Source organism: Falco cherrug, chromosome 11 (genome assembly GCF_023634085.1).
Source record: "Falco cherrug isolate bFalChe1 chromosome 11, bFalChe1.pri, whole genome shotgun sequence".
Lineage (NCBI taxonomy): Eukaryota > Metazoa > Chordata > Aves > Falconiformes > Falconidae > Falco > Falco cherrug.
Window position 1 is genome coordinate 24,142,832 of NC_073707.1, and position 18,390 is coordinate 24,161,221.

At 42.6% G+C, this 18,390-nt stretch overlaps 1 protein-coding gene and 1 long non-coding RNA gene across 7 annotated transcripts in view; one reads left to right on the plus strand and one right to left on the minus strand.

The window, feature by feature from the left end:
* ATP11B (ATPase phospholipid transporting 11B (putative)) overlaps positions 1 to 2,617 on the minus strand; it is a 72,859-nt gene extending 70,242 nt beyond the window's left edge. For 4 of the 6 annotated variants that reach the window (XM_055723686.1, XM_055723685.1, XM_055723684.1 and 1 more), the window contains exon 1: positions 2,348 to 2,616. In XM_055723686.1, coding sequence (XP_055579661.1) covers positions 2,348 to 2,374 — 27 coding nt within the window. In that variant the 5' untranslated portion in view covers positions 2,375 to 2,616. Of the gene's footprint in view, positions 1 to 2,347 lie in introns of all 6 variants that reach the window. The other 2 variants (XM_055723683.1, XM_055723687.1) reach the window with 1 other exon arrangement.
* LOC129737054 (uncharacterized) lies at positions 66 to 17,955 on the plus strand. The gene is made up of 3 exons (XR_008734466.1): positions 66 to 1,897; positions 15,548 to 15,712; positions 16,854 to 17,955. It is a non-coding gene; the product is annotated as an uncharacterized LOC129737054 (long non-coding RNA).
* Positions 17,956 to 18,390: the final 435 nt, after the last annotated feature.

Consider the following 18,390-nt stretch of genomic DNA (forward strand, 5'->3'; position numbering starts at 1 on the left):
ACCAGTCCCTCCCTCCCCCTTTCCCCAATCCCTTACCACTGTCTAACATTTCTGCACACCAACATTTTTTCTTTTGTACTACTACAACATCCCACTTAAATCACTCCCACGTACTTGCCTGGTTCCAACCCGCCCTGTATGGATGAGAATGCTTTTTTCAAAGCCTATTGCCACATCAAGCAGAGGTACAAATACACACTTCAAAGGCAGTCCAAACCCACACATTCTTCCCTTTTCGTATCAGAAACAAGATACAGATTTTGCCACCATTTGATTCAAATATTTCTGCCGCCCTGCTCTTCCCACTCGCTCCGATTATTTTCTCAGCATCTTTCCCCAGGTTCTCAGCCCTCTGACTTCCTTCAGAACCTAAACATCATGGACATATGAAGAAACAAACATATGGTGGGATCTATGTTAAACCAACAATTACACACAGACATGAGTTATCTGAGCATCCCTCAGAAGAAACAGTGTGATACCTATCCTAGGCTATTTTTCACCTTTATGAGCTGTGAAAACCAAGCCCTTATCGTCAAACAGTGAGGTTTATAGAAAAGGAAACACAAAACATGTATTGTCACAGTATTTTTTTTTCCTTAGTACCATATGTAAATGTTTGTTCAAGCATCCCGAATTTTTATTATGTGGTTCTACTACACTCATCCTTCCCTGTCAAAACTAGTCCAAGTTTTAAGTAGTTATTTTCCCATCGAACAGTTTCCTTTGGAAGAACAAAAACCTCTTAGTGCTAGTTTACTGCTCCTCTTGTTACACTGCTTTTACTTTCTATTAAGGACAAACGTATTTCTGGAAAGCTGGTCAGTGTACTCGCAGGGAGAAAAGCAAACCATGTGTGATCCATGAATTCCCAGCATGGATACAGTCCTAATCTAAACTACCAGAGGACAACATAATGCTGCTTTAAAAACTACACACGCAAACCTCAAGCCACCTTCAAAGGGAAAAAAAATGATAGCCATGTTACACCAACCAGGCTTTATTCTAAAAAACATGTGTATGACTATAACAGAACAGAAGGGTGCAGTCAAAGCTCAGACAGAGCAATTAATTTCCAGGTCAGTAACTCTTGGTGTCAGACCAAACCAGTGAGCACTGTCAAGCTGGCAGCGAGACCATCACCACAAGCTCTGCACTTTAGACACAGACCTGGGAAAATCTATGGGCCATGGCAAAGGGGGCAGGGGAAGAAAAAGAAAAAAACAAACAGAAATTATCAGGTTTGTTTTTTTTTTTTTTAAAAAAAGTGATGTAACAAATTAAATCATTAGTGAGACAGAAGCTCTAACCATTAAAATATAAAAGCCTAACTAATCTAAGTTCTCATACTAACCTGGGTAACACCTGTGATGGAAAGTAAATCCAATGAATGCAAAAAAGTAAGTTTATAAGTACATCGTTTAGAAGAAATTTCTCCCTTTGAGTAAATGCAAGAGAAATAATGCTGGAGGGGGAGGAGGCCGGCCAACACTTCAAATCAAAACAGTCAAACTCAGTGTCCGTCCCTGCTACAGCACCACAGACCTTCCTGTCACCGCCGTGTCCCAGCTGTAACGCCAGCACAGCAAGTCGTGCCTACTTAGAGGAAGGCAGACACCCGCTAACCGCAGCCTTCTTCAAGCGAAAAGCCTTCCACGGATGTTTTTCTTCCATTTCTCACCACTTTCAAAGCCTTAAGACACAGGCAGCCGCCGGTGCCGCCGAGCCCTCAGGTGCAGAGGACGAACGACAGGCGCACACCGGGTGGAGAAGCCCTGGAAGATTTCGCAACGTGCCGGAGGCACAGGCCGGCGGATCGCGGAGGTGCCGGTCCCCAGAAAAGGCACCGTCATTGCTCCGGGAGGAGTTCGGGGAGCCCTCCCCAGCGGGGGCACAGGTAAGCCGCCGCGCTCCCCTCGGTGTCAGCGTGATTTCAAGGGAGAAAGGGACAAAACCAAAAAAACCGGAAAGCAACACAACAGAAAAAACGACGCCGAAACACCCCAACCCCTCCGATACATGTTAAAAATAAAATTTAAAAAAATGACAGTAGCGATGCGAACGGACCCTGCAGGTCTCCCCGGCCGCTGCGCCTCCCCGCTCAGGCGGGGGGAGGGGTCCCCCTCACACGCTCCGGCCCTGCACCCCCCGGCCCGCCCGCACGCCGATCCCGCCGGGACCCCGCGGCGGCCGCGGCCCGGGCAGAGGCGCCGGGACAGGGCCGCCCTGGAAGGCCGGACCGAGGCGAGGGGCCGCCCGGCCCGCGGGTGCGTGCGGTGCAGGGGCAGCCCCCGGCCGCGGCCCGGCCCCGAGCCCTCCCCGCTCCGCGGCGGCGGGAGGCACCTACCAGCTGCTGCCGGACCCACCGCAACATCCCCGGCGGCGCGGGTCGCGGCCCCCGCGGCGGGGCCCCCTCAGCAGTGCCGCGCCCTCCGCTGTCGCCGCCGCCTCAGGCCAGCCGCCCGCCGCGGCTCCTCCCCATGGCGCAGGGGCCCGACGCCGAGTTAGGAGCGGCACAGCCCCCCCGGCGCCCCCAGCCGCCGCGGCTGCCAGCGCCCCGCCGCCGCCATCACAGGGCCGCCGCTGACACCCCGCGGCTCGCGGCGCTGCGGCCCGGCCCCAGGAAGTGACGTCGAGGGCGGGAGCAGGCGGGAAGAGAGGCTGGGCGTGAGGCGGTGGGGGAGCGGGCGAGGGGATGGCGGAGGCAGGTGCGGGCTGGGGCCCCATGTCTGTCTTCGGTGCCCTGGGGTGCCGATTGGGGTTCGCAGGGGCTGTACGTGGGGCCGAGTGAGCCGAGCCCAAGCAGCCTCCTGCAAGGACTTGGGCGGGAGTGGCCTGGGGAGAAAAAACCCCAAACCCTCCTTGTACAGGAGCTCCGGCAGCCCTGTCAGGTCTGTGGGCCTGTCAGCCAGGGCCTCAGCTCTCCGAGACCTCCCTTTTCTAGTGAAGCTACTTCACAACTTGATATCTTTGTTTTCTTGTAAAAAAATGCAGAACATGCACATGTTGGAATAAAGACTTTGAAAGCCTGATAACCACTGATTTAAACTCAGAAAGCAAGTGCACAGCGTGTAGGTATCCCAAAGCAAGGCTGGGAGGAGCCGGTACCTTTCTCTTTTCCTGCTACTGGCAGTATTGCGCTAAACCACAGTTTGGTTAAAGCTGGGTGTTGAAATTGTTGGTGTGCAGCAGTGATGTCTTTGAAAAAAGACTCTTCGAAGCCTTCCATTCAGTACTCTGAAAAGAGGTACTACTTCATGAAAACAAAACAGTGTTCAGCTTCAAACACTGATGCACACAGATATGAGTCCGCAGCTTGTAGGTCTGTGTGGCTAAGAACTAAAGAAGATTATTTTAAGCAGTAAAGACCTGGTCATTTGTGACCAGATACTCTTGTCAGTATAGTCAACGTCAGCTGTGTCACTAAAGAGAATTCTTTCTGTGGGTGAAGAGCAGAGTTGTACCGTTCCTGCCATTCCCATTTGTTCCCAGGTTATTATGATATATAGCAATGGAACGTAATTGTATCTGCCACAGAGCTAATGTAGCTTTTAGTGTTCAGTTAGAAATTCAGAACATAATTCAGAATTTAAGATGGATGATATAATGTCTGAAGTATTGAATCTTGTGGTGAATGCTGATGGTTTAAGCATCTGCATTTAATTAGAAAAATAACTTTAAAACAGTGGGGAATAAGACTATTTTTATCAGGCACTTAGGAACGCTAATGTTAGCAAAACTCTGTATTAAATGCTAGGCATTATTTCAAAACATTTAAATACATCAAAGCTGAGTTTCAAACAGCTTGCACTACCCTATTCATCTAATGTGAAGTCTAAAATAACAGAGTGATTTCATAGCTATGGCACGTTGCCTGGAGAGTGGCCTTAAGCCAGAAGCTTAACTGATACACTCAATATTCTTGTGCTCTTCCTTTATCATCAGATGTAGAACAGGGTCCTGACCACTACATGCTAAAAATCATATGCCATTTCTCTGAAGTGCAAATATATTTGTTGCTGTATCCCTGCCAAATTCAAGTGAGTTGCATTTTCTGCAAGCCTCTATTTCCGTGGCTTGCAGTTGTGTTACATTGCGCTTTCTGTTTCACATTGCTGTAATGATACTGTTTTACCAGACAAAAGTTGGAAGCAATTTACAAGTGATTTGAACTCTGCAGTTTATATTTTTAACTTTTAAAAGTATATATTTTAGTGGATGAAAGTATATTGATAGGATGAAATTATTTTGCTGTGTGCAGCAGAAGGCTCTGACTGCATTCCTTTTCCAACATACAGCACAATTCCAGCAGAATTAACATCCTTGCCTAGCATCCTGGCTAGTAACATTTTGCACCTTTTAAATTGTTCAAAAGCCCACTCTAGACAATTATGAAGCTTCATCTCACCCTTGAGAGGTAAATATTTTTCAGCAGAGCAAAGCTGAAGCAGAGCAGCCAAGCCAGGTATTGATTAGCCAATACCACTCCAGCGCTTCTGAAATCAAACGTCAACTGTATTAAGACCCCATATCAGAGATCCCACTTTAAAATATTGCCCTGAAGCCTCACCTGAATTTGCACAGCTGGCTTACAAAGACGAAAAAGCAACTGCTGAAGAAAAAGGTCACCTTCTGATATGAAGATTAGGCTGCCTAGGCTTTCTTGATGAGACTCCAAGTTTTCCAGTTCAGTATCTATGAGAGCAATGATTTCAGATGTTTGTTTAGCAATATAAGGACACAAATATTGTCTGACATAAAAATGTGCACAAAAACATAAAAGCACACACTTAAATGTTAGGTCCAGTAAGCTTTTAATTATATGTGCATGAGTAATTCTTATGTAATCAATGGTACTACTTTTAGGTTTATAAAATTAAACATCGTTAACCACAGATTCATTCCTGAACATGCAACCATCAAATTGACACTGGGGCTGCTGACGTTTCTCCCTGAGCTTGTTCTTGTGTGAGACATTAATGCATTTCCATTGTTCCTGCGTGGTGTTTTGAGGCCATTTTTCAGCGGGAGCTAGTGAAGTGCTGGAGTGCTCTGTGGCTGTGTGGCCACATCTGGTATGCGGTAAGAGGAGATGGAAGTGCAGCCCTGATGCCAGAGGGCGAGCTGCCTCCAGCATTGCTGCCTTTGAAAGCTTTGAGACATTTGGTAGCCGAACCTTTTCACCTGCCAAGTCCCTGGATGCAACTGCCACATCCCAGCTTGCTGCTGTAGTGCAAATGAGGCACGTGATAGCTAAGGGGCCAGTGCACTCTGGTGTGCTGGCAGTGAGGCAGCCCAGGTCTTCCATTGCAGCTGGTAAACACCTCTGTCCTTTGGGGCCAAACAAAAAACCAGCAAAGCCTAAGAGAAGTGGAGCAGGGATGGAGGTTTGCATAGCAAAATACTAGTAATAGCTCCTTACCGTAGACCATTTTCCTGATGGAGAATTTCTGTCACTCATTATTTTGTTTTTAATTAAATATTTTCTCATTTCTTGAAATGAGTATTTTAATCTATGCATTATTTACTTAGTTTACAACAGTGTTAATTAAAAATGTACACTAAGTATAAAAATGCCCGGTTTTGTTTCTAATCCATCAAGAGAAAGAGCTGCCTGAGAGACACAGGGTTTCTTCAAGGCACCTTTATTCCACAGGCATTCAATTACTGGCTGAAGCACCAATTATATATAGATAATCAGTGGCTGATTTCCAGTCACAAGGCCCTTCATCTAAGCATACATGTGGATTCTTGCCCAGAGCAACCAGTCTTCAGGGAAAAAGTAAAAGAGTTAGAAAATGAACTGAGCTTTTTAAAGGAAAAATTTCTATGCAGTAGTTTGTTATTCCTTTTTTGTGCCCTGCACGAAAGAAGATCAGGTTAAATTACAGAATGCACAAGGTGACATTCCCAAGATACTTACTGGATCTACAGAGTTGTGCATTATTTTGTTACTTCTTTCTCTTACACATTCTTTCAACTGCTAAAACCTGCATTCTGACACAAAATCTCACCTTTCTATTATTGTTTTTTTCTTTTCACTTGAAAGCTTTGTTTACGGTGTAGAGCTTCAACTTCTGCCAAACACATTAAGCTCAACAGAGCCAGATCCCAGAGCACCAGGTTAGAGGCTCCATGCAGCATGCAGAAGGTCAAACCTGTCAGGTCCCTGCACGCACACAAGAGGACTTTGCACTGCACCACACTATACAAAAAGATGTTCTGCACTTACAGGATCTCCTGGCTCTACAGAATAGCCTGGCCTGCTAAATGCAAGGAGAGTTTAGGGGCAGTGCTACCCAGCTTAAAAGGCCCCAGGACAACAGCAAGCTGTGGAAAACTTTATAATTCATCCTGCTTTTCAGCCTCACTGTTAACTTTTTAATTATGTGTTGCCTGTAAGCTATAATGTTTGGCTTGTTGCTGTCTCTAGAACTGCTTTTCTTTTTCCCCGTAGGGAAGCAGTCCAAAATTAGAGGAAATAGGAAATGTTTAAAAGTCATCCTATATCTTCATGAAGCTGAGTATGACCAGGATGAAGAATAAAACTCTGTTGTTCATGCCCTTTTTCTCCTTTCTTTCTTTTTTTTTTTTTAAAGGAAGAGCTAATTTTGAGCCTACAACTTAAAAGGTTTGGAACAACTCTTGTCTTGATGCCCTGTCTTGATGGAAACTGGAGGACTCATAGTCTTGCAAAATAGGGGTTTGTGAGGAATTGTGTTACAATTAGTCGGTTAATTGCTATTATGTCCTGGACAGTGGCATGATTTTCCTATTCTGTACTATAAACATGGATATCCTTATAAAATTTGAGTTTCTCTCCAGACTCTTCATTTAATGATTTATGAATATACACTTTTCCAACTATTTTGTTCTTATACTCATCCTGTTATAACAATTTACTTTTCTAATCTAAATACTCAAGTGATTATTTGACACATTCATACATCACCTCATGGTTAGCCCTTGTAAGAAATTGCCAGGCAGAAAAGGATGCATCTCAATGTTGGGATTTCTTAATAAACACTCATCTCATAATATATTCTACAGGGAAACTTTTTTCTGCTTTGAAGCATCTCAGTTAGGACCAATGAGCGGATGATGAAAGGTTGAATTCTGGAGAATAAACACAGGGACCAGTACCTAGGTCTCTTAACGCTGGTCTCCTTGGACACTACCATGACAACTGTGATACAAACACTTGCACACCTAGATGTGTTACTTTCGAAAGAAGTTTGAGATCTTTGTGGGAAAGGAACATAAGAATTCTGTTCATGGCTGTACACACTCTCTCTTGGCTTAACAGCTTATTTCAAAAAAGTGTAACATTACTACATGGGATATTCTCCAGGTAGTGGGAGGTAGGATTTCAAACAGCCTCACACAGAACCATGTCTTGGAGGACAGACTACTGAATTTGATAGAGGTTTTCTGAGAGCACCTTCTGGTTCAGGCTTTACAAGTCAAGTAAGCGGGAAAAAGCTTTGTTACTAAATCTCAGTGGGATTTAGATAATGAAGTAAGCTTGTCATAACTAAGGGTATGTCTTATTTTTTATGTTCCCAGGGCTCAACTTTTCTAGTATTTGAGCTAGTTACTTAAATCTAGTTTAGATGTCCCTATACTGCACTGCAATTATGAAGCAGGTATTCCTCAAGGCGTTCCTTGCTGTGCTGTTTGGCTGGGTTGTAGCCAGCTTGAATGCTGAAAACCTGACTTGGGTGCCTATGTATCTTACTGCTTCCAGCAGCAACGAGCTGTGATTACACAGGCTCCTTTTCAAGTCTCTTACCTTCTCTCAACTCATCCAAGGATAAAGGCACAACAGCTTAGGAGAGCCTTAATTCAGTGCTCTCCATCAACTACCCACCATTTAAGCATGTGCATCAATGGTGACAGGATATTACCCGGTATCCGTGAGTCCATCCCTTTCTCAAGAGTGTGAGAGATTAAACTGGTAGACGGCGACTCTAACTCTGTAGGTGCTTTGTACAGGTGTCTTAAAGGGTAATGGTTACTCCCTCGAGAAGGCATGTTCATGACAAAGCACAGGGCTCCATCGTGTCTGGGTTACATAAATGCCTCAGCAAACAAGGTGGAGACACCTTGGAGAGTTAAAGAAAAATTCGGTGCCTCATCTAAAACCGATACAGCCACCTTGCGCTGTAAAGGACAGAACAGAAAGAGCTTTGCCAATGCTGGCCATGAACACAGGTTTCAGATACATCAGCGGGTATGAGAAGGTCTCACAGATCCAGACAAAATCACTACCTTGCACTTACTCAACACTGTTGAAGCTGTTCATTAGTACAGCTATAAAAGCAATTTTTTTTCTAACAGAGATGCATTTTATACAGCAAAAGGGTTTAGCAAAAGCATTTGCCAAACAGAATAAGCTGGCAAAAACACGTCTTCCTTCCAATACTGTGTTTACAGTAGTGTTTTTGGCACTTCAGGAATTGTAAAATCACATCTCCAGCTGACATTTGCTATGTGACCTACCTGCATCTCAGAACGAGTATCTTCAGTCTCTTATGCACCACCACTACCTAAACCAAGTGCTAACATGTAGTAATAACATATCTCCAGGCAGACATCCCGAGAAGTGTAGGTGAGTCCACCAGCAATGTCATGCTGTCTCCAAACAGCAGCTCACCTCCCTCACCCCATCTCGGCACTGAGGGTGCTAATGGACCTTTGAGGACCTCAGCAGCCTTGTCTAGACCTCCCCCCATCCTGCCCATGGGCCTGGAAGCTCCATTTCAGCAGCCTGGGGCTGCCCATCCTGCCCAAAGGACACCATGGGATGCCAGTTCCCAGCCCTGCTCAGCTGCAGACCTGTGGATAGGGACCCTGACCTCATTTCAGCTCCATCACCATAAACTGGTCTCTTGATTGAGTGTGACCACCATTTCCAGTCTGGCCCTGCTCCCTCGCGAGGGTGGTGGCACAGATCCTGGCCTGTCAGCCTGGGGATCCCCCACTGCTCCCTGCCCCCCCAGGAGCCCCTGTCCCGTGCTGATCTGTGCGCATCGGTCAGGCTTTCCTCACGCCCAGACACACAACGTTGTAGTTTACTTTAGGTTAAGCACTGATGTATGCTGATGGTTTGAAATGGCAAACACAAAAAGGGTTTTGGCTGGGAATTTTGTACCCTCTTTATTTTGGGGTAAACACAGTAAAGTAGGTTTATATATACTACTCTTGGAGAATGAGACTTTACTGACCTTTAGGATGAAGTACCATAACTAAAAGATGATTTTTAGCAGAAGCTGTATACCATATAGGAAGAATATATGTGTAGCCTTAACGACAGATCACGGTACTACTGATGCCACAACACCTCTGCATTTCACTTCTGGCTAACCTTACAGAAAAGTCATGTAGGCTCAGACTTTCTAAAACCTGTCTATAATTTCAGAGTCAAACTTCAGAACTAAAATCACAGGAAGAGTTCAGCACTTCTTAAACTCAAGCTTTATAAATCTGAAACCGGATACTCAAAATTTCATTGTGTGTATATATATATGTGTATTTATTTAATTTATCTTAAAAATCCATTTGTAGCCTAGTATTCTAGAAGTAGAATGCAATAATCTACCATGCAGGGATGTATGTGGTCTCTGCAGACCAAAAAAAAATAGCTGTGAACATGACAGATGATGTTCCTGCAGCCATATGAGACGAAGAAACATATGGCTGCTCTCTCTGAAGTTCCTACAATGCTTTATGTCTACAAAGTGTAGCAAAACATTGGCTGCTTAACATAATTAAAGCATTTTACAAATGATTCCTAATTATTTTTGCAAATGTAAATGATGATGCTGACATGTGAAGTTTTTTGCTGTGCGTGATGAATACTGAGTTCTCATTTTACTGAGTACTGTAATCAAATTTAGAACAAACGTTATATAAGTGCATAAGCAATCCTAATCCTAATCCCTTTTCTGCTGTCTCACTTTCTCCATCTAGGCCTGCTGCAGCTGTAAAACTATAAATCTCCCATATTTCATGATTTCCCCACATATTTTTATTTTTGTTTCCCAATCTCCTGTCTTTTTCCAAAAGCATACGTTTTCAGTTGATAATGGCTCTAATGGAATGAGGGTCTGGGTTTTAGCCTTCTGCCAGCTTTCTTATTGTACTGTGTGTTTGATCACAGCAAAGGTACTTTACTGATGCTATTGCTATACTGGTGCCTGATCCTATAAAATATTAAGCCTCACACTGTTGAAGCATCTCCTGGAACAGATCTAAAGGCCTTTAAACAGGTTTTACACTGCCCTTAGCTGAATATCTTGAATATCTATTGTTTTCAATATTTGATTAATATCAGTAGAGATTGGCTGAGGGTATGTCAACAATGCATAATTCTAAGTAGCCAGAAGATATCAAAGATAGCTATAAACAAACTAGTTGCTAATAAATCAGTTCTAGCTTTGGAGCACTAAATTCTCTGTGGGCAACCTGACCCTGTTTCTGATTTTACCCTAGGATTTGTGCCACTGGTATAGTAAGAAATTATTTCACTGGCTCAATGAAAAAGGGCTGGGAGGGACAGGGACCTGTACAGATTTACATGCTGGACTCAGGAAAACAAGAGAGTGCTAATGATTGTGTTTTGTAATATATTTCCAGGAGATGTATTGGAATTTATCAGCTTCATAAAATTCACCAAAAACTTTATAAAATTATGAATACATCAATTTAATAATTTTATGGGTATTATTATTTCTAATTTTTATGGAAAAGTCCCTTTTATTGAATTGTATCTTTTATGGTGCACAATAGCAAAAGATAAGTATTACAGCTGAGTGGTTCACAGCATATAATTTATCCACTTAATTTCTTTGTATTTGTCTACAAAATGCTTATAATTTTATGTAATTAATTAATTACATGAACCTAATTGCTGAAATAGCTGTGAGATCCTCCAAGCTGAAATAAATAGCAGGCTTTTCATTGACTGGGGTGGGAACAGTGCTAGGCCACTGGAGGGTTATCCCTACTCTGTAAATGTTACTGGAAGTACTGAAAGAATGAGCGGTTTCACATTTGATATATTATTCCTTCTATTTCTTGCTTGCTAAACCAGAAATAATTCTTAAGCAGAGGATATTCACATTTATAAATTGGTGAGTACTGCAAATATTGTCCAATTTTTAAATTTATTTTTTAATATCATGCCTGCCCCTGAATCTGTTTGCTAAAACATATGTGGAAGAAACCCAACACAATCCCTGTAAAGGTATTCACAAATTGAAACTTATATTTATAGCAATTCTTTCTGTGGAATCCACACAGATCAACTAAGTTTTGCCTTGCATAACTAACCTTTGGTGACGTATAATATTAGCCGGTCAGAGGCTAAAAGAACACATGCAGTCAAAAACTTACTGGCTGTCAATGGAAATAAAAGCTCAGATGTCTGCCTTCTTTTCCAGTTATATCAATTGGTTTAATTACTGCTCTTGCATTTCCACAGAAATCAGGCTTTTTTTGCAACTAGGACTATAGCATCTTAATGATAAAGATTGTGACATGACTGATTGTATTAATTATATGAAGACTTCAAATCTAATACAAGATTATAGTTAACAGTAAAGCTCCTTGAATGATGAATCCACCAGCCACTTGATAATTTACAGATTTCATGGCAGGTACTAGAATCCTGCGCTAAAATGTAAGGCAACAGCTCAGCACATAGTACTCAAGCATATGTTATTAGATGACAAGCAATGCCAAGCAAAACAGTAGCATTTCATGATTTTTACATAACTGTATTTCCTTTTGATTTGCACATCTCCAGTTTTGCTCATTCCACAAAAATATATTCAGATACTTTAATATCACTGACATCAGTTGTGAGTTAAGCAGCTGCTTTCTAGAAAATAAAATGGGCAGCAGTGTTCGAGCCCCACACTCCTGCCCAAGGCGGAACCTGCTGCACCAGCCCATCCAGCTGCTCTTAAAAATCAATTACAAAGGCTCAACATCTCCCAGAGCATTAATTTTATCTGAACCTCTAATCTAGATCTTCTTCATCAGAAGGTAAATTTTTTGCTTCTTATCCTGGCCCAAGTATGAGGAACAATACAGCACAAGCTTTGTACTCTCTGAAAGTTGTCCTTCTTCCTGAACCTGAAGAACACCCAGTTTACTCAAGTTTTACGCATAAAAACTGTAGTTATTTTTGTTGCTCTCATCTGGACTTTTACCAGTTGGCCACCTCCTTCCAAACTGCCAAGTACCAAGTGGGGCTGGTACTGTAACGGAGGCCCTGTCGGTGCTGCACAGAGTGGAAAAACAATTTCACTTATCTTGCATATATTTGTCTAACCCACAGTGAGATATGGTGGGTTTTTCCCCCACAGCTATTGCACTGTTGACTACTGGCCAGTGAATGCTCTGCTATGACATTTTAAGCTTTTTTTTTCCTGCAAGTCAAATCAGTCACTTTATATCTAACAGTCATGTAATTTATTATTCTTAAGTGGTTCCTATTTTTTTTTAAATCATTTTTTAGCACCACACAGATTATTTAGCTAGTTTACAAGGATTATTTTGAATTTGGCTCATCTCCTTCAAAGTGCCTCCCAGCTTGGTATTGTCTGCAAATATAATAGCACAGTATTCCCTCATCTGAATGCTTAATTAAAATCCTGATTAGAATTAGACCCAGAACAGATTCCCACAAGAACTATCCTTCCATTTTCACAATGAAAATGGATTTGACCAGCACTAGTTCTTATTATTAACCTGGATTTGATTTATCCTTAGAAAACAGAGTTTCCAGTGCACCCAACTTGCATGGCTACCCTGGAGCCTTTCTTGGATTCTGGGTTAGTCAAAGAATTCATTACAGAGCACACAGATGGTGAAACCAATTGTTATTAAACTGTGTTAGCCCTTTGGATAAATGCCACCTGAAAGTGCCTGAAAGTGATATGGACAAAGTGCATTGTCTAACTTGTACATTTTTAATGATATTCTGCAAGGTAAATGTACGCGGTGCCAGCTGAGTTAGCCCTGCTGCATATTGCCAAAAAGGTACTGCAGGTGACCCAGAAAGTACAGCCGTTAGCAGCTGAGATTAGATCATCTACACTATTGCTAAGCTTCCTTATGTTCCTTTTTCACTTCTCATTTTATTCCATTTCCAGCTCTGGTGTTGGATGAACGCTACCAACAGGAACACAAATCTTGGCTGTAACACCACCATGAAAGCCATCCCGTAGAGATGTGTTCTTGTCTGTCTGACATACATGGTCAAACCAGCAGGCATTTCTTATGATGTTTGGGGAGAAAGACCAGAGAAAATGAGGGACTCATGGGCATGTTCAACATTTGTCAAAACCAATCCAGACAGGGTTTATTTATTCGTAATAGATTTTTCTTTCTTGAACTTACATGTCTTCCTATTGGGATGCATGTGTCATCGAGCTGAATAAGTAACTGGGGATTTGCCTGTGTAAAGCACACATAAATTAAAGGAAAAAAACCTTCTTTTGACAGAAAATGCTGTTGATCAAGAAAGAATCCTTAAGGAAAGATTAAATCTTTTATTTCAGATTTGAGAATCTGATTTTCATTCTGAGACTGAAGCACACTATTAACATTATACTTTAGATAACAACCTGTTCTCTTCTGCTGCCAGCCTGTATTTGGTTTCAAGGTTCGAATGTTGACTATTAACCTATTTAAATATTCGCCAACAGCATTGTGCCAAGGTAAATTAATTCACCATCTCGTGTCCCTGTCAAGTTGTCAATTTGTCAGATATTCTTCAGTTGCCAGTGCCCTTTACAGTGACAATGACGGCATACAGCTGAGCAACAGTTTTTCTGTTGCTATCTCCTGTTACAGAAGAGCTCTCTGATATTTGAGTAGGGAAGGCTTGCTGTCTTGGCAGGTCTGAAAAAATAGTCTTTTAACCAAAAAGCAAGGAGTGTGTACAGAAAGGAAGTGATATACCATCTTGTTTGATTTATGACAGTGAAAGGCTGTAACACCAACAAGGAAGTTACCTCTGAAGCTAAAGAAACACTTCCAGTTTTTATACCCACTGTATTTTTCATCCAGAACTGTGAAGACATTAATATTAATCATGGAAGGACTCTGGGTCTCCCTTCAATGATGGCCAGAATTAACCAAATGTCAGTCTTTGAAAGTATACAGAATCATTAATTTTACTTACTGAATCAATAATTAATCATTAATGAATTATCATTAATATTATATTTATTTACTATAACATTGTGTTATAATTCATACCGGTGCCTAAAAACCCCCAGATTTCTTTTGGTTACCTCAACTTTTAGAACATCTTTCTAGGGGACACCTCAATCAGAAACATACAAGACATACTTCTGCAACTGACATTATCTTTTTCATGATGGAAATAAAGTCAGCTGCACCAAGCGCACAAAGCTCCTTTTACAGCTCAAGTACTTCCAGCTTCCAAGCGAGTATTAAAAATAAAATTTAAATAAAACAGGTTTCCAAAGCAAGAAAACTGTATTGAAGTTTATAGATATAAATGTTTGTTTATGTAATTAGGAGTGCTAGTCATCCAGGAAGAAGTCTAGGTAAGCCAGCAGAGTTACAATAGAGATGTAAATGAGAAGAGAAAGAGGCCCTTGGGTTCCCAAAAGTGCTTTCCTCCCCAGGGGCTCTTTTACGTCAACATACCACTGAGAAAGAGGATTTTCCTTCTCTTAGGCATGTGCCCAAAGGCATATCTGATGTGGAGGGTGAGCAGAATGCACCTCAGTCTGATAGCAGGTCAGAGCCCACTATACTTCATTGCAGGCACAAGCATCCCAGAAACGCATTGCCAGAAAGTGGCAGCTCCAACATGGCCTTTTCAAACTCAAGCCTTTTTAAATCCATCTCCAAGGACTGCACACAAAGGCTTAGAAGAAACTCGAGCTTTAGCTAGACCTCTAGCTGGAAACTGAATTTTCTCCATATTACATCGAGGCCCTGACTCCTGACACCCACCGACTTCCCAGCAGTTTGGTTCCAAGTCTAAAGAGGGCATCAATTTTCACGTAGTTAAACAGAAAAACATCTAATATGTGTCCAAAAAGTCTTACAGTCAAGATCATTAGAGATGTTAAAAGAGATTACTAAACACACAGAGATATGCATACTTAAAATTATACTCAACTGTCAGACTAGAAATAAGCTGGGCAGATATACTATCCCATTTGCTAGGAGAAGTTTGCATACAGTGATTGATTTCAACGTAGTTTGCAATTCTGTTTAGCAGGTGCTGTATTAGCAAATCTATCATTAAATAATTACGACACAAATGTAATTCTACACGTGGGGATGCTTTCACAAGCCTTTGGACATGTTACAAATTAGTACACGGATAGACTGTGCTATATAAGATCAGATAGCTGCCTGCACTGTATACATTTCCACTCTGTTAGCAATGTAATGATGCTTCTAGGTTGAAAGTAATGTATATATAAAAAAAAAGTTCCACAAGAGATCCCTATTTCCTGGAGAATAGTTCACAATTATTTTTTTTTTTCAGTTTTAATAAAGGCTGAGCAACAGTGTTTGAATCGGAGAGAGAAAAGGAAAGAAATGATGTGTGGATAGGGAGAGTCCATCTCCTGGGAGATCAGTTCTAACAGGTCCATGGAAGTGAGCCTCTTGCCATCATACAGAGGCTCCAGTGATACTCCTGCAGACACAGGTAAGGACTGGGAGAATCAAGAGCATTCAGGACTGAAGTTAATGGGGTACACGTTATTTTAGCACCCAAACCGAGTTGCAGAAAAGCTTGTATGGTCAAATAGTTATTAGTATTTGTTTGCATTTTTTGTTCATATTCAGCCCATGGGGTTGTGAGCTGGCAGCACCAACAGGGTGTTTCCTGAGGGACAGCTAGTCCCCATCGTTCCCACGCTGCTATTAAAGGACAGGCACGATGCTCCTATAAATGGCACAGCCTGACTTCAAAATCCTTTATTATTTTATTGTCACCTGTTTGCTTATGGCTTTCCATTTTGTTCAAATAGCAGGTGAAATTTAACTGGTTCTGACAAAAGCTACCACTTGACATAAACCATACAGAATAAATTCTTAAATCACTGGTGTTTCATATGTCCCAGCGAGCAGATCTGCCACACAGAGGAGGTGCTCTTCTGGGGTACTTCTCACACAACAAGAAGTAACTGATCATTTTGCAGATTGTTGGAAAATTATCTGTTCCAGCCTTCGGCTTGGGGTCCTTAACAGCCGGTGGAGTAGGGCTTTGTGTTTTCTCATAGCGTTATTTTCATTACATTCCCACAGTTCACTCTTTAAGGCTGTCTTCAAGAACTGCTGGGGAATGGCTAATTTTTAATTTCAAAGCATTTATTTTAGTAGTTAATGATAGTGTAGGTTCACAGGCCAGTCATACCTTTTAGTCTAAACTTTCTCCTCCCACAGGCCAGGCAGTTTCATTTGGTATGTCCGATATGCAGAAGCTACTTTTTGGTGAAACTAGGAAATTGTAGTCCTTAATAGAAAACCAGAACCAAATACTTAATGACTTCAAATGAGGAGGAGGCCAGCCCTCCCTTACAAAGCTGTTGCAGTGTCCAGTCACCTCTTTGTTAAAAATGGAGGCAAGACTTTACCCTGAATCTGATTTAAGGTGTCCACTGAATTTAGGACTCCCTTGTACTTTCAAGTCTAGAAAGTCCAATACTATCAGATGCCTTATTTATGTAAATATCTACAAAGTACTGTCTAGTCACCACTTCACCTTCGTGTTAATCCACTAAATGGATTAAATAATTCTAAATGTTAATCCACTATTTTCACTGGGAGCTTTGTTTATTTTCCAGAGCTTAGTTTACTGCTCCAGGCAGTGCTTTGCAGATGGCCAGAAGCAGAATAAATAAAATATTACAGATCAAAATCAGAAAGAAAGAAGCACCTGCGAAGGCAAGCCAGCATTTGAGCATAATTGCTTGGTGGGGGAAAATGGTAATGCTACCTGGCACGTCCCAGCAAAACCAGGGATTTCATGCCACTGAGACCCAGCTGCCATGTGGTACGTGCTGCCAAGGGGAGTTTGCAGAGACCTCATGCCACAGCACTTCAGAGGTGAAATACTCTGCAGGGTGCTGTGTGGTATAGGGAGAGAGAGAGGCTGTTCCCAAAATGCCTGGGCAACGTGCTTGGAGCTGAAGCCCTGGGGATGAGCACTGTGCAGCGGTTTTGCAGCTGGGTTAAGGTGGCAGGAGCTCCGGCACACTGCTGCTCTGCTCACACCTTACACCGGAGCTGGAAGAGGACTCACTCACACCTGACCTTCTTATTTATTTACATTTTGCTGCCCAGACCAGCTTCCCCATTGGGTCTGCCATTAGCTGGGCCAGTATGGAGAACCTAGAGCAGGCCCAGGACGTCCCTGTTTTCGGAGGCACAGCCTGCCGTTGCAGCTGCGGTGTGAGCTGGGGCGAAGCCTCCCCCCTGCGGCTTCCTCACACCTCCGCGCAGGAAGCAGAAAAAGGATGTCACACCCTAACCCAACCCTGGCCAACAGTCTCCTGACATGGAGACAAATGCAGCCTCTACCGGGAAGGACAACAGGTTGCTCCCACCCCTCAGCAGCCCTGGATGGACCACAGTGAATCCGTGTTCTCCTCCCACTCCCTGTGAGCTCATTAGAAAAATATTGCTGCCAGGAAGCAGCGTTCCCAGCAGAGAGGTTTACAGGCACAGCTGCGACTCTGGACCTGCCCCGTCGTGTCCAGGCTGGAGGGAGGCTCACCCTCCCCAGCTCACTCCAGTGGAGCTCTGAGTTTTGAAAAGAAACGGAGAAGCAACACAATTTTTAAGGGACAGAGAAGTAATCGTCTAATTGCCTTCATGGTTACATGCTCAGCTTTCCACTGTTTGCACAAATGAATCACAAACAGGAAGGTTGGTACCACTGAAAATCTTGGGCTACCTCTCTGAGCAGAGATAATGGTTCATCACATGCTTAGGCAGTCAGTAAACAAACAATAGCATTTTACACTCCATTTGTCAGCCTACAAGGGTTGTACTCATGTTTTATCTCTACACTCATCTTACATGGTGCTGTCATGCAATTTGCACTGAATTTCTCTGAATTAGCAATAATTCTAAGCAGAAATACACTACTGAGTAAATTATATAGTCATTTACCTTTTGCACAAGAAGCACACTGCTGCTTTCTGTTTCAGTTCTCATACTTACCTGCACCTGCTACAGGGAAAAATTCAACGTGGCTGGAAAAATATAATCAAAAGCAAGCTGAACTACTGCAGAGAAGGGTGGTCAGCACTTGTAAGGCACAAATATTCTTGTACAATAAACTGGACTAATCAGCATTATCAGCATTTCTCAAGCTAC